Source organism: Bombina bombina, chromosome 3, assembly GCF_027579735.1.
Source record: "Bombina bombina isolate aBomBom1 chromosome 3, aBomBom1.pri, whole genome shotgun sequence".
Classification (NCBI taxonomy): domain Eukaryota; kingdom Metazoa; phylum Chordata; class Amphibia; order Anura; family Bombinatoridae; genus Bombina; species Bombina bombina.
This window is the reverse complement of record NC_069501.1, coordinates 701,912,021-701,927,047: the sequence shown is the minus strand read 5'-3', so window position 1 is coordinate 701,927,047 and position 15,027 is coordinate 701,912,021. Positions and strand designations below refer to the sequence as shown.

The 15,027-nt window shown below is 41.2% G+C and overlaps 1 protein-coding gene across 1 annotated transcript in view; it reads right to left on the bottom strand.

Annotated features, from left to right (window-relative positions):
* The window catches only part of ANKFY1 (ankyrin repeat and FYVE domain containing 1), a 423,330-nt gene that overhangs the window by 320,926 nt on the left and 87,377 nt on the right, over positions 1-15,027 (bottom strand). Inside the window, exons 4-7 of the mRNA XM_053707500.1 lie at positions 14,270-14,405; positions 13,272-13,395; positions 12,735-12,884; positions 11,672-11,837 (exon numbers count right to left, since the gene is read on the bottom strand). Of these exons, the coding sequence (XP_053563475.1) occupies positions 11,672-11,837; positions 12,735-12,884; positions 13,272-13,395; positions 14,270-14,405 (576 nt within the window). The remainder of the gene's footprint in view (positions 1-11,671; positions 11,838-12,734; positions 12,885-13,271; positions 13,396-14,269; positions 14,406-15,027) is intronic.

Sequence of the window (15,027 nt, the reverse complement as noted above, 5' to 3'; positions counted from 1 at the left end):
GGACACGGATGAAAGGGAGGGACAAGACAGGAACCTAAACGGAAGGCACCACTGCTTGAAGAACCTTTATCCCAAAAACAGCCTCGGATGAGTCAAAAGTATCAAATTTGGAAAAAGTGTGAAGAGACGACCAAGTTGCAGCCTTGCAAATCTGTTCAACAGAAGCATCATCTTTAAATGCCCATGAGGAAGCCACAGCCCTAGTAGAATGAGCCGTAATTCTTTCAGGAGGCTGCTGCCCAGCAGTCTCATATGCAAAACGGATGATACTCTTCAGCCAAAAAGAAAGAGACATAGCCGTAGCTTTCTGGCCCCTACGTTTTCCAGAAAAAACAACAAATAATGAAGATGATTGACGAAATTCTTTAGTCGCCTGCAAGTAAAACTTCAGGGCACGGACCACGTCCAAGTTATGTAACAGACGCTCCTTCTTAGAAGAAGGGTTAGCACACAAGGAAGGAACAACAGGTTTGGTACGTAACACCACCTTATCAGCATGGAAAATAAGATAAGGAGAATCACATTGTAAAGCCGAAAGCTCAGAAACTCTGCGAGCAGAAGAAATAGCAACCAAAAATAAAACTTTCCAAGATAATAACTTAATATCTATGTAATGCATGGGTTCAAACGGAACCCCTTGAAGAACATTAAGAACTAAATTCAAACTCCAAGGAGGAGCAATTGGTCTGAACACAGGCCGAATTCTAGTCAGGGCCTGACAAAAAGATTGAACATCTGGAACATCTGCCAGACGCTTGTGTAACAAAATGGACAAAGCAGAAATCTGTCCCTTTAAAGAACTTGCTGACAAGCCTTTCTCCAATCCTTCTTGGAGAAAAGATAAAATCCTGGGAATCCTAACCCTACTCCATGAGTAGCCCTTGGATTTGCACCAATAAAGATATTTACGCCATATCTTATGGTAAATCTTTCTAGTACCAGGCTTGCGTGCCTGAATCAAGGTATCAATGACCGCATCAGAGAACCCCCGCTTAGATAGAATTAAGCGTTCAATCTCCAGCAGTCAGCTGCAGAGAAATTAGATTCGGATGATGGAAGGGTCCCTGAATGAGAAGGTCCTGCCTCAATGGAAGCTTCCACAGTGGCAGAGAGGACATGTCCACCAGATCGGCATACCAAGTCCTGCGAGGCCACGCAGGAGCGATTAAAATCACTGAACCTTTTTCCTGTTTGATCCGTGCAATCACCCGGGGAAGGAGAGAAAACGGTAGAAACACATAAGCTAGGTTGAACGACCAAGGCACTGCCAAGGCATCTATCAGTTCGGCCTGAGGATCCCTGGACCTGGATCCGTATCTCGAGAGCTTGGCATTCTGACGAGACGCCATCAGATCCAATTTCGGTCTGCCCCACCTGAGAATCAGGGTGGCAAAGACCTCCGGATGGAATTCCCATTCCCCCGGATGAAACGTCTGTCTGCTCAGAAAATCCGCATCCCAGTTGTCTACTCCTGGGATATAGATTGCTAACAGATAACAAGAGTGAGCCTCCGCCCACCGAATTATCTTGGATACCTCTGTCATCACTAAGGAACTCCTTGTTCCTCCCTGATGATTGATGTAAGCTACAGTCGTGATGTTGTCCGACTGAAAACGGATGAATTTGACCGAGGCCAAGCTTGAAGCGCATTGAATATTGCTCTCAACTCCAGAATATTGATGGGGAGTAGAGACACTGACCGAGTCCACACACCCTGAGCCTTCAGGGAATTCCAGACTGCACCCCATCCTAGTAGATGGGCGTCCGCTGTCACTATCCCCTATGAAGGTCTGCAGAAGCACGTCCCTTGGGACAGATGATCCAGCGACAACCACCAAAGAAGAGAGTCTCGTCTCCTGATCCAGATCTATCTGAGGAGACAAATCTGCATAATCTCAGAACCATGTTGGTATGAGACTTTGTCAGTTGGTAAGACGACGCATGGATTAGAATATCGTCTAGATAAGGGGCCACTGCAATGCCCCGCGGCCTGAGAACCGCTAGCAAAGACCCTAGAACCTTTGTGAAGATCCTGGGTGCCATGGCCAACCCGAAGGGAAGAGCCACGAACTGAAAATGTTTGTCCAGGAAGGCAAACCTTAGAAACTGGTGATGATCTATGTGGATAGGAATATGAAGATATGCATCCTTTAAGTCCACGGTAGTCATATATTTACTCTCCTGGATCAATGGAAGAATTGTCCGAATCGTCTCCATCTTGAAGGACGGGACTCTGAGAAACTTGTTTAGACTCTTGAGATCTAAAATGGGTCTGAACGTTCCCTCTTTTTTGGGAACCACGAAAAGATTTGAGTAAAACCCCTGCCCCTGTTCCTGTATTGGAACAGGATGAATTACTCCCATAGTGGAGAGGTCTTTTACACAACGTAAGAACGCCTCTCTTTTTGTCTGGTCTACAGATAATTGTGAAAGAAGAAACCTTCCCCTTGGGAGGGAATTTTTGAACTCCAGTTGATACCCCTGGGACACTATTTCTAGTGTCCAGGGATCCTGAACATCTCTTATCCAAGCCTGGACAAAAAGAGAAAGTCTGCCCCCTACTAGATCCGGTCCCGGATCGGGGGCCGCCCCTTCATGCTGTCTTGGGGGCAGCAGCGGGCTTCTTGGGTTGTTTACCCTTGTTCCAAGCCTGGTTGGGTCTCCAGATGGGCTTGGCTTGTGCAAAGTTCCCTTCCTGCTTAGTGGAAGAGGAAGAAGGGACTCCCTTGAAATTTCAAAAGGAACGAAAATTACTCTGTCTTCTTTGTTTGGCTGACTTATCCTGAGGGAGGAGGTGGCCCTTACCTCTCGAAATGTCAGAAATGATCTCTTTCAATTCAGGCCCGAATAAGGTCTTTCCCTTGAAAGGGATAACCAAAAGCTTAGATTTAGAAGACACATCCGCAGACCAAGATTTTAACCATAAGGCTCTGCGTGCTAAAATGGAAAATCCTGCATTCTTAGCCGCCAACTTGGCGATTTGAAAAGCGGCATCCGTAACAAAGGAATTGCCCAGCTGAAGGGCTTTAATTCTATCCATTATTTCCTCCAAAGGAGTTTCCGTCTTAAGGGACTCCTCTAAGGCGTCAAACCAAAAAGCAGCCGCAGTTGTGACTGGTACAATGCAGGCCGTCGGTTGTAATAGAAACCCTTGATGAACAAATAGCTTTTTTAGAAGACCCTCCAACTTCTTATCCATGGGGTCTTTGAAAGCACAACTATCCTCAATTGGGATAGTCGTACGCTTAGCCAGGGTAGAAATAGCTCCCTCCACCTTAGGAATCGTTTGCCACGAATCCCTAACAGAGTCAGCTATAGGATACATTTTCTTAAAGTTAGGAGAGAGTGAGAACTCTCTTAGGAAATGGAAAAACATCCGAATAAGAAGGAACCTCTAAGTATTTGTCCATCTTACACAATTTCTCTGGCGGTACCACAATAGAATCACAGTCGTCCAGAGTCGCTAAAACCTCCCGAAGCAACAGGCGGAGATGTTCAAGCTTAAATCTGAAGGACATGACGCCCGAGTCTGTCTGAGGTAACACACTTCCTGAGTCAGAAAGTTCCCCCTCAGACAGAAGCTCCCTACCCCCCAAATCAGATCCCTGGGAGGGAATATCGGAGATAGCCAACAAAGCATCAAAAGTCGCAGGGACCGCATGAGTTTCTGTCCTGCCTCGTTTGCCCTGTAACACAAGCAACTTAGACAAAACCTCTGTGAGAGTGGATGACATGACTGCAGCCATATCTTGCAAAGTGAAAGAAGTAGACGCCGTAGAAGAGCATGGCGTTGCTTGTGCGGGCGTTAAAGGCTGTGACGCTTGGGGAGAAAACTGCGGTATACCCTGAGTCTTATCAGTCTGAGAACCGTCATTGGAGATAGCTTTATTAAAATTCTTAAAGAAAATTTGCTCCTTACATTCTAAAGCCCTTTCAATGCATGTGGGGCACAATGTACCAGGGGATTCCACAATAGCATCCAAACACATAGGACATGTAACGTGTTCAATGTCCTCCATAATAACAGATTTGAAATGCAAGCATGGCCAAATCACTGTTAAAACAATCAATTTAGCAAACAAATTCAGTGAACTGTGTCCTTAATCTTAAACGTTTACACAGAGAACCCAAGTATTAAATTAATTTAGCCTCAATTAGGAGCGGCTCAAAGTATGCTTTTGCACCCTTATCGTGGGCCCTGCTAATACCCCAGTCACCTCTCCGCAGCTCTGCTGCGGTTCCTACCTGCCTCCGTGACCACCGCTATCCTCTAACAGCGTGACTAGGACCGCTTGCAGAAAATAATGACAAGCGGACCTAGTAGCTGCACCAGAATACTGCCTTCAAGTTGTCAGAGCTCGACCTATGCGTAACTGCGCTATCTGAGCGCACGAGGACAAGCCCCGCCCATCGTGGGCGTAAACAACATTAAACCCGGGAAGCCAAGAAATAGCGAACGCCATGTACCGCAAAACAAATATACAGTGAAACACACCATAATACATGTCCCCAGCGTCAGCCCCAAAACCACTCTAATAAAAAGTTATGCCCGTATATGTACTCGCCGCATTTGAGCAGTACGATAACCTCCCAGCGCTTCCAGCCATTGCAACTGATACCGGACTGTCAGGGAAAACTTTAAACGTATGTGGGTTGTCATCTGCTTCTACTATAAAACAGAATTTATGCTTACCTGATAAATTACTTTCTCCAACGGTGTGTCCGGTCCACGGCGTCATCCTTACTTGTGGGATATTCTCCTCCCCAACAGGAAATGGCAAAGAGCCCAGCAAAGCTGGTCACATGATCCCTCCTAGGCTCCGCCTTCCCCAGTCATTCGACCGACGTAAAGGAGGAATATGCATAGGAGAAATCATATGATACCGTGGTGACTGTAGTTAGAGAAAATAATTCATCAGACCTGATTAAAAAACCAGGGCGGGCCGTGGACCGGACACACCGTTGGAGAAAGTAATTTATCAGGTAAGCATAAATTCTGTTTTCTCCAACATAGGTGTGTCCGGTCCACGGCGTCATCCTTACTTGTGGGAACCAATACCAAAGCTTTAGGACACGGATGATGGGAGGGAGCAAATCAGGTCACCTAGATGGAAGGCACCACGGCTTGCAAAACCTTTCTCCCAAAAATAGCCTCAGAAGAAGCAAATGTATCAAATTTGTAAAATTTGGTAAAAGTGTGCAGTGAAGACCAAGTCGCTGCCTTACATATCTGCTCAACAGAAGCCTCGTTCTTGAAGGCCCATGTGGAAGCCACGGCCCTAGTGGAGTGAGCTGTGATTCTTTCAGGAGGCTGCCGTCCGGCAGTCTCATAAGCCAATCGGATGATGCTTTTAAGCCAAAAAGAGAGAGAGGTAGAAGTTGCTTTTTGACCTCTCCTTTTACCAGAATAAACAACAAACAAGGAAGATGTTTGTCTGAAATCCTTAGTAGCCTCTAAATAGAATTTTAGAGCACGAAATACATCCAAATTGTGTAACAAACGTTCCTTCTTTGAAACTGGATTCGGACACAAAGAAGGCACGACTATCTCCTGGTTAATATTTTTGTTAGAAACAACTTTCGGAAGAAAACCAGGTTTAGTACGCAAAACCACCTTATCTGCATGGAACACCAGATAAGGAGGAGAACACTGCAGAGCAGATAACTCTGAAACTCTTCTAGCAGAAGAAATTGCAACCAAAAACAAAACTTTCCAAGATAATAACTTGATATCAACGGAATGTAGGGGTTCAAACGGAACCCCCTGAAGAACTGAAAGAACTAAATTGAGACTCCAAGGAGGAGTCAAAGGTTTGTAAACAGGCTTGATTCTAACCAGAGCCTGAACAAAAGCTTGAACATCTGGCACAGCCGCCAGCTTTTTGTGAAGTAAAACAGATAAAGCAGAAATCTGTCCCTTCAAAGAACTTGCAGATAATCCTTTCTCCAAACCTTCTTGAAGAAAGGATAGAATCTTAGGAATTTTTATCTTGTTCCATGGGAATCCTTTAGATTCACACCAACAGATATATTTTTTCCATATTTTATGGTAGATTTTTCTAGTTACAGGCTTTCTAGCCTGAACAAGAGTATCAATGACAGAATCTGAGAACCCTCGCTTTGATAAAATCAAGCGTTCAATCTCCAAGCAGTCAGTTGGAGTGAGGCCAGATTCGGATGTTCGAACGGACCTTGAACAAGAAGGTCCTGTCTCAAAGGTAGCTTCCATGGTGGAGCCGATGACATATTCACCAGATCTGCATACCAAGTCCTGCGTGGCCACGCAGGAGCTATCAAGATCACCGATACCCTCTCCTGTTTGATCCTGGCTACCAGCCTGGGAATGAGAGGAAACGGTGGGAACACATAAGCTAGGTTGAAAGTCCAAGGTGCTACTAGTGCATCCACTAGAGTCGCCTTGGGATCCCTGGATCTGGACCCGTAGCAAGGAACCTTGAAGTTCTGACGAGACGCCATCAGATCCATGTCTGGAATGCCCCACAATTGAATTATTTGGGCAAAGATTTCCGGATGGAGTTCCCACTCCCCCGGATGAAATGTCTGACGACTCAGAAAATCCGCTTCCCAATTTTCCACTCCTGGGATGTGGATTGCAGACAAGTGGCAGGAGTGAGTCTCCGCCCATTGAATTATTTTGGTCACTTCTTCCATCGCCAGGGAACTCCTTGTTCCCCCCTGATGGTTGATATACGCAACAGTCGTCATGTTGTCTGATTGAAACCGTATGAATTTGGCCTTTGCTAGCTGAGGCCAAGCCTTGAGAGCATTGAATATCGCTCTCAGATCCAGAATATTTATCGGGAGAAGAGATTCTTCCCGAGACCAAAGACCCTGAGCTTTCAGGGGTTCCCAGACCGCGCCCCAGCCCACCAGACTGGCGTCGGTCGTGACAATGACCCACTCTGGTCTGCGGAAGCTCATCCCTTGTGACAGGTTGTCCAGGGACAGCCACCAACGGAGTGAATCTCTGGTCCTCTGATCTACTTGTATCGTCGGAGACAAGTCTGTATAATCCCCATTCCACTGACTGAGCATGCACAGTTGTAATGGTCTTAGATGAATTCGCGCAAAAGGAACTATGTCCATTGCCGCGACCATCAAACCTATTACTTCCATGCACTGCGCTATGGAAGGAAGAAGAACAGAATGAAGTACTTGACAAGAGCTTAGAAGTTTTGATTTTCTGGCCTCTGTCAGAAAAATCCTCATTTCTAAGGAGTCTATTATTGTTCCCAAGAAGGGAACTCTTGTTGACGGGGATAGAGAACTTTTTTCTACGTTCACTTTCCACCCGTGAGATCTGAGAAAGGCCAGGACAATGTCCGTATGAGCCTTTGCTTGTGGCAGAGACGACGCTTGAATCAGTATGTCGTCCAAGTAAGGTACTACTGCAATGCCCCTTGGTCTTAGCACCGCTAGAAGGGACCCTAGTACCTTTGTGAAAATTCTTGGAGCAGTGGCTAATCCGAATGGAAGTGCCACAAACTGGTAATGCTTTTCCAGAAAGGCGAACCTTAGGAACCGATGATGTTCCTTGTGGATAGGAATATGTAGATACGCATCCTTTAAATCCACCGTGGTCATGAATTGACCTTCCTGGATGGTAGGAAGAATTGTCCGAATGGTTTCCATTTTGAACGATGGAACCCTGAGAAACTTGTTTAGGATCTTGAGATCTAAGATTGGTCTGAATGTTCCCTCTTTTTTGGGAACTATGAACAGATTGGAATAGAATCCCATCCCTTGTTCTCCTAATGGAACAGGGTGAATCACTCCCATTTTTAACAGGTCTTCTACACAATGTAAGAATGCCTGTCTTTTTATGTGGTCTGAAGACAATTGAGACCTGTGGAACCTTCCCCTTGGGGGTAGCTCATTGAATTCCAGAAGATAACCTTGGGAGACTATTTCTAGCGCCCAAGGATCCAGAACATCTCTTGCCCAAGCCTGAGCGAAGAGAGAAAGTCTGCCCCCCACCAGATCCGGTCCCGGATCGGGGGCCAACATCTCATGCTGTCTTGGTAGCAGTGGCAGGTTTCTTGGCCTGCTTACCTTTGTTCCAGCCTTGCATTGGCCTCCAGGCTGGCTTGGTTTGAGAAGTATTACCCTCTTGCTTAGAGGATGTAGAACTTGAGGCTGGTCCGTTTCTGCGAAAGGGACGAAAATTTGGTTTATTTTTAGCCTTAAAAGACCTATCCTGAGGAAGGGCGTGGCCCTTTCCCCCAGTGATATCTGAAATAATCTCTTTCAAGTCAGGGCCAAACAGCGTTTTCCCCTTGAAAGGTATGTTAAGCAATTTGTTCTTGGAGGACGCATCCGCTGACCAAGACTTTAGCCAAAGCGCTCTGCGCGCCACAATAGCAAACCCTGAATTTTTCGCCGCTAATCTAGCTAATTGCAAAGTGGCGTCTAAAGTAAAAGAGTTAGCCAATTTAAGAGCATTGAACCAGAAACACGCTGCTGTAGTGACAGGAACAATGCATGAAATTGGTTGTAGAAGGTAACCTTGCTGAACAAACATCTTTTTAAGCAAACCCTCTAATTTTTTATCCATAGGATCTTTGAAAGCACAACTATCTTCTATAGGGATAGTAGTGCGTTTGTTTAGAGTAGAAACCGCCCCCTCGACCTTGGGGACTGTCTGCCATAAGTCCTTTCTGGGGTCGACCATAGGAAACAATTTCTTAAATATAGGGGGAGGGACAAAAGGTATGTCGGGCCTTTCCCATTCTTTGTTTACAATGTCCGCCACCCGCTTGGGTATAGGAAAAGCTTCGGGGGGCACCGGGACCTCTAGGAACTTGTCCATCTTACATAATTTCTCTGGAAATTGTCACAATCATCCAGAGTAGACAACACCTCCTTAAGCAGAGCGCGGAGATGTTCCAATTTAAATTTGAATGTAATAACATCAGGTTCAGCTTGTTGAGAAATTTTCCCTGAATCTGAAATTTCTCCCTCAGACAAAACCTCCCTGGCCCCTTCAGACTGGTGTAGGGGCATGTCAGAACCATTATCATCAGCGTCCTCCTGCTCTTCAGTATTTTCTAAAACAGAGCAGCCGCACTTTCGCTGATAAGTGGGCATTTTGGCTAAAATGTTTTTGATAGAATTATCCATTACAGCCGTTAATTGTTGCATAGTAAGGAGTATTGGCGCACTAGATGTACTAGGGGCCTCCTGTGTGGGCAAGACTGGCGTAGACGAAGGAGGGGATGATGCAGTACCATGCTTACTCCCCTCACTTGAGGAATCATCTTGGGCATCATTTTCTCTAAATTGTTTGTCACATACATCACATCTATTTAAATGAGAAGGAACCTTGGCTTCCTCACATACAGAACATAGTCTATCTGATAGTTCAGACATGTTAAACAGGCATAAACTTGATAACAAAGCACAAAAAAACGTTTTAAAATAAAACCGTTACTGTCTCTTTAAATTTTAAACTGAACACACTGTATTACTGAATATGCGAAAAAGTATGAAGGAATTGTTCAAAATTCACCAAAATTTCACCACAGTGTCTTAAAGCCTTAAAAGTATTGCACACCAAATTTGAAAGCTTTAACTCTTAAAATAACGGAACCGGAGCCGTTTTTATATTTAACCCCTATACAGTCCCTGGTATCTGCTTTGCTGAGACCCAACCAAGCCCAGAGGGGAATACGATACCAAATGACGCCTTCAGTAAGCTTTTTCTGTGTATCTGAGCTCCTCACACATGCATCTGCATGCCTTGCTTCCCAAAAACAACTGCGCATTAGTGGCGCGAAAATGAGGCTCTGCCTATGATTAGAGAAGGCCCCCAGTGAAAAAGGTGTCCAATACAGTGCCTTCCGTTTTTTTTAACATAATTCCCAAGAATAAAATAACTCCTCAAAGCTATAAACTATTAAAAATGCTTATAAATTAATCGTTTTAGCCCAGAAAAATGTCTACCAGTCTTTAAAGCCCTTGTGAAGCCCTTTATTCTTATTAATAAAAATGGCTTACCGGATCCCATAGGGAAAATGACAGCTTCCAGCATTACCAAGTCTTGTTAGAAATGTGTCATACCTCAAGCAGCCAAAGTCTGCTCACTGTTTCCCCCAACTGAAGTTAATTCCTCTCAACAGTCCTGTGTGGAAACAGCCATCGATTTTAGTAACTGTTGCTAAAATCATTTTCCTCTTACAAACAGAAATCTTCATCTCTTTTCTGTTTCAGAGTAAATAGTACATACCAGCACTATTTTAAAATAACAAACTCTTGATAGAAGAATAAAAACTACATTTAAACACCAAAAAACTCTGAGCCATCTCCGTGGAGATGTTGCCTGTGCAACGGCAAAGAGAATGATTGGGGAAGGCGGAGCCTAGGAGGGATCATGTGACCAGCTTTGCTGGGCTCTTTGCCATTTCCTGTTGGGGAGGAGAATATCCCACAAGTAAGGATGACGCCGTGGACCGGACACACCTATGTTGGAGAAATGACATTCAGCCCACTAGTATAGTCAGCCCTATTTAGAGCCTACAAACATTGATCCTGTTCTGTTTTGGATCCTGTTAAAATATAAAAGGATAGCACAGTCCTTTTCTGAGAATAAGCAATAAAGCCCCAGACATAAAAAAGACTGTACCTACCTCCATGCTGAGGAACAGCATGCAACTCCTCACAGTGTCAAGAGATCCACTTCTTCTCCTGAGGTCCTGTGAAGAAAGAAAGGTCTTAGGAAAAATTCACTAAGTCCAGGTCCAGGCAGCACCAATATGGGAGGCATAGTGAGACTAAAATCTCACAAGTTCCCCTAACTGATTCTTCCAGAAGCTGCCCAGCAGTTATTTTTAGTACACTTTGGTACCATTTAAAAATAAAAAACACTTGATTGAAGAATCTAAACTAACACCTCACTTTACCTCACTCCTATCACTAACACAGGCAACGAGAATGACTGGGGTGGGAGGGAAGGGAGGAGCTATATATACAGCTCTGCTGTGGTGCTCTTTGCCTCCTCCTGCTGACCAGGAGGCGATATCCCATAAGTAAGGATGACATCCGTGGACTCGTCATATCTTGTAAAAGAAATTCTGCTTTGTTCCAAGCTCCCTATAAAGGCCAAAAAGCAATATCTGAAATCTAGGTTTTCAAAATGATTCTATTTGATATGCAGTGTTTGTAGCTTACAGAATTTGTTTTTGTAACTTCTATGGAGCAAGTGACAAGCACAATTTTTCACAAAAGCAAGAGGTGTTTCTTTATAGATTTATTTCAGTTTTAATATAATGTAGCTATAGAGATAACACAGAATGACCAAACCACTTTAGAGAATAAGTAAAACATTAATATATATATTTTGAATTTAATAACTCTCAAATAATTATTGGGCCTATGGTTTTTATCTGCCGTCAAAATATATGTTTCTATTGTGAGGGACTTAAAGAATGCCTGCAATAAGCATAAATCTATCCTACAAACTATGTGGGAGTGAGCATAGCATTCTAATTATATACTTAAATATGTTTTTACACTAAGTCATATGGTTCATAAATAAAATATCATGTCATGCTAACATCATGCTGCAATAGAATGAGATCCAGGGACTGTGACCGTTTTGATAATAATTTCTATAAAATAAAAGCTTCAATTATCTTTAAATTCCTGCACTCACCTCTTTGGATGGCTTTGTGTAAGAGGCTCAAGCCATTCTTATCCACCATGTCAACATCTGCTCTGCTATTAACCAGGGTAGTGGCAATGCTATCCAGTTTGCGAGACAAAGCTAGATCTAGAGCAAGGTCTCCATTTTGATCCAGTTCATTTAATTTCCCAGGTAGCTGCAACAGCAATGCAACAGTCTTCAGTTTAAGTATTTATGTACTTGTGAACAATGAACAGACTAATGTAAATGCTTATATATCTGTAATACAATAATGAGAATCCGCTACAAAAATCCCTATCTATTTTAAAGGAAACATGCTGAACAAACCCTACACCCTAAAGATCATTTATTCTGACAGGCACAAGTCATAAAATAAAACTGGGAAATTTTTAGAATAATGAATAAATAATATATATGGCGACTTGAGGAAATGCAGCCGACAACATATAATGCAATATAGAAATTTTAATTACAGGTATTTAAAAATTAGAAAATGTATTAACAGGAATTACTTGTAAAAAAATAAAGATAATATCATTTTGGAAATTTACAGACAATTATATAATTAAAAAGTTCTTGATATGAGTATTTTTGGGCCACTCACAGCAGTCATTAAAGGGACAGTCTACACTAAAATTGTTATTGTTTAAATAGATAGATAATCCTTTTATTAACCATTCCCCAGTTTTCCATAACCAACACTGTTATATTAATATACTTTTTACCTCTGTTATTACCTTGTTATTACCTTGTATCTAAGACTCCGCAGACTGCCCACTTATATCAGTTCTTTTGACAGAAACGCATTTTAGCGCATCACTGCTGACTCATGAATAACTCCATGGGAGTGAGCAAAAAGTTATCTATATGGCACACATGAACTAGAACTATATAACTGTGAAAAACTGACAAAATGCAGAGACAGCCTTCAAGGGCATAGAAATTAGCATGAGCCTACTTGGGTTAATCTTTGAACAAATAATACCACATTTACAAAAACAATTGATAATAAAAGAAAATTAGAAACAAAAGTCTTGTATTGTGTCTCAGTGATGTCAAGATTTTATCATACCTGGGAATCCATTTCTATTAGATACAAAAAAACAACATCTTCTCTTTCCAACTTAATTGCTTTGTGCAATGGGAATTGAGTCTTCGATTTAATCATTTTGTACAACAGCTGAGCACTCATTGAGCTAAAGTCTTCCTTTCTTAAATCATCCTACAAAAAAGCAAAAGAAAAAAAAGTTTTAAAAGTGACTATAGAATTGTTTCTCTACATACCGCAAATATACAAAGAGAAATGAAAGGGAGAGAAAATGGATGTATAAACCTAAGCTATCAGTCATGAAGGAATACTGTATTTTTTATATTTTTTCTTCTTTTTTCATTTTCTGAAATGATCAGTGTGAATGTAAATAATTTTAAGCTGCTGTTTACAGTTTAGTGACTAAAAACGTTACAGTTGAAGGCAGATATGTAACATTCAATGGTGTATTTCATAAATGTATGTTATATACAGTCTCTTAACTACACTTTACTATTATTCTATTAAAAATATAGTGACAAAAAAAAAAAAAAATGAAATACTATGGAAATGTATTCTTACCCAGTGACTTGCAATAATTTCAGCACAATAGTTTAACAATGCACTAGCATTTAGTTCTTCCGCTGTCTGATAGAAACGGATGCAGTTTCTCACATTCACCAAGGACATGACTCCCTTTTCACACCTGAAAAAAGGAAGGGCTTGATGATTCCCCTACAAAAATAAAGAAAATGCAGCATTTCTGTTTCTGAATCTCACTCCATATTACATTTTTAATGTAAAGTAAGTGAAATTATGATCTTCTGATCAAATATGATCTAAACAGACCACTAAGATAAATTATATTCTATTCCCTTCTGTATCTGCAGTACAGAAAAGAAAATAATAATATGACAGCAAAACTACAAAGAAAAATGAGAATTGGTGTTAAGTTTAATAACTTATTGTTGTATTTAGTTTGTTTTTTTTAATTAGCTTTATTTTGTAAAAGAAAAAGCTTTACAATTTATTGTTGGAGACACAGCTCCTGCAGTAATACAATATAGAAATAGACTGTAAAGCTAATTCGTTTTAAGGTAAATTAACTTCGAACATAAACAATCATTGAAAATATAATTAAACTCATTTCGGACGGGAATGTGTACCTCTGTATATTATAATTTTTTTAAGGGTATGTGAATATGTTTTAAGATAAGTAGTTGTAGTTGGATATTAGCCCCAAGTGATCAAGGGTATGTTTTAGTTTATCTGTTTTTGAGATTAGATTCCCATACTGTCAATATATCGGAGTACATATCCGTTTTATCTTGTTTTAAATAAAATATTTCTTCTGAATGAAGCGATTCTGAGACTTTTCAAATCCACGTCTATTGTAGGCGGTTCTTTAGTTTTCCAGTTTTTGGCTATTAGAAATTTTACACTGTTAGACGGAATGAAAAACAATTTAAGAGATGGTTTATGTTTTATTTTAGGGGGATTATTAGTTATGTTTTATGTAACTATGTGAATGGATCCATATCTTATTACTGAGTGATAACCAATTTCGGATATTAATTCACCTTTCTCGCAAGAGCTGAAGCTGGAAACGATTAGCAAGTTTCATCAGCTCTGTTAAAAATACATCATCTTCCCTTAAATCCAGCTCATCTGTGTAAATCCAATGAAGCATTGCCATGGTCACCTCGGGGTTACAATCTGTGGACAGAGGCACCAAACTTAACTTTAAAAAACAATGTAACAATTCTAAAAGTTTAAAATACAGGAATATAGCAGTCTGTACAGATAGAGAACAATGAATTAACTATCTGATTTAATGCATTATAGTGAAATGATAGCACAAATAATTTATTTGGGGAAGAACCACTTTATTTTACAGAAAACATAAAATCTTAAATATTCTTTTAATACTTAATATTTATCCCTTGTACTGAAATTCTCTGCCTTATTGGTTTATTTTTAAACTGTTTTTTAAATGGCTATAATAGTTGTTGCCACTTTAGCATAGTAAATCCAATTATTTGTCTATTTACAATCTTCTGCACTATATACATACCCAAACACACAAGTTCTAGTAATGTTCTTGAACAAGGTTCTATGGATCTACTCCTGCCATAAATATTTGCATTCTTAGAATACACCATAACATAATTAAATGTTTCCTTAAAGGGACACTGAACCCAAATTTTATCTTTCATGATTCAGATAGAGCATGCAATTTTAAGCAACTTTTTAATTTACTCCTACTATCAATTTTCATTCATTCTCTTGCTATCTTTATTTGAAAAGCAAGAAAGTTTAGAAGCCAGACCATTTTTGG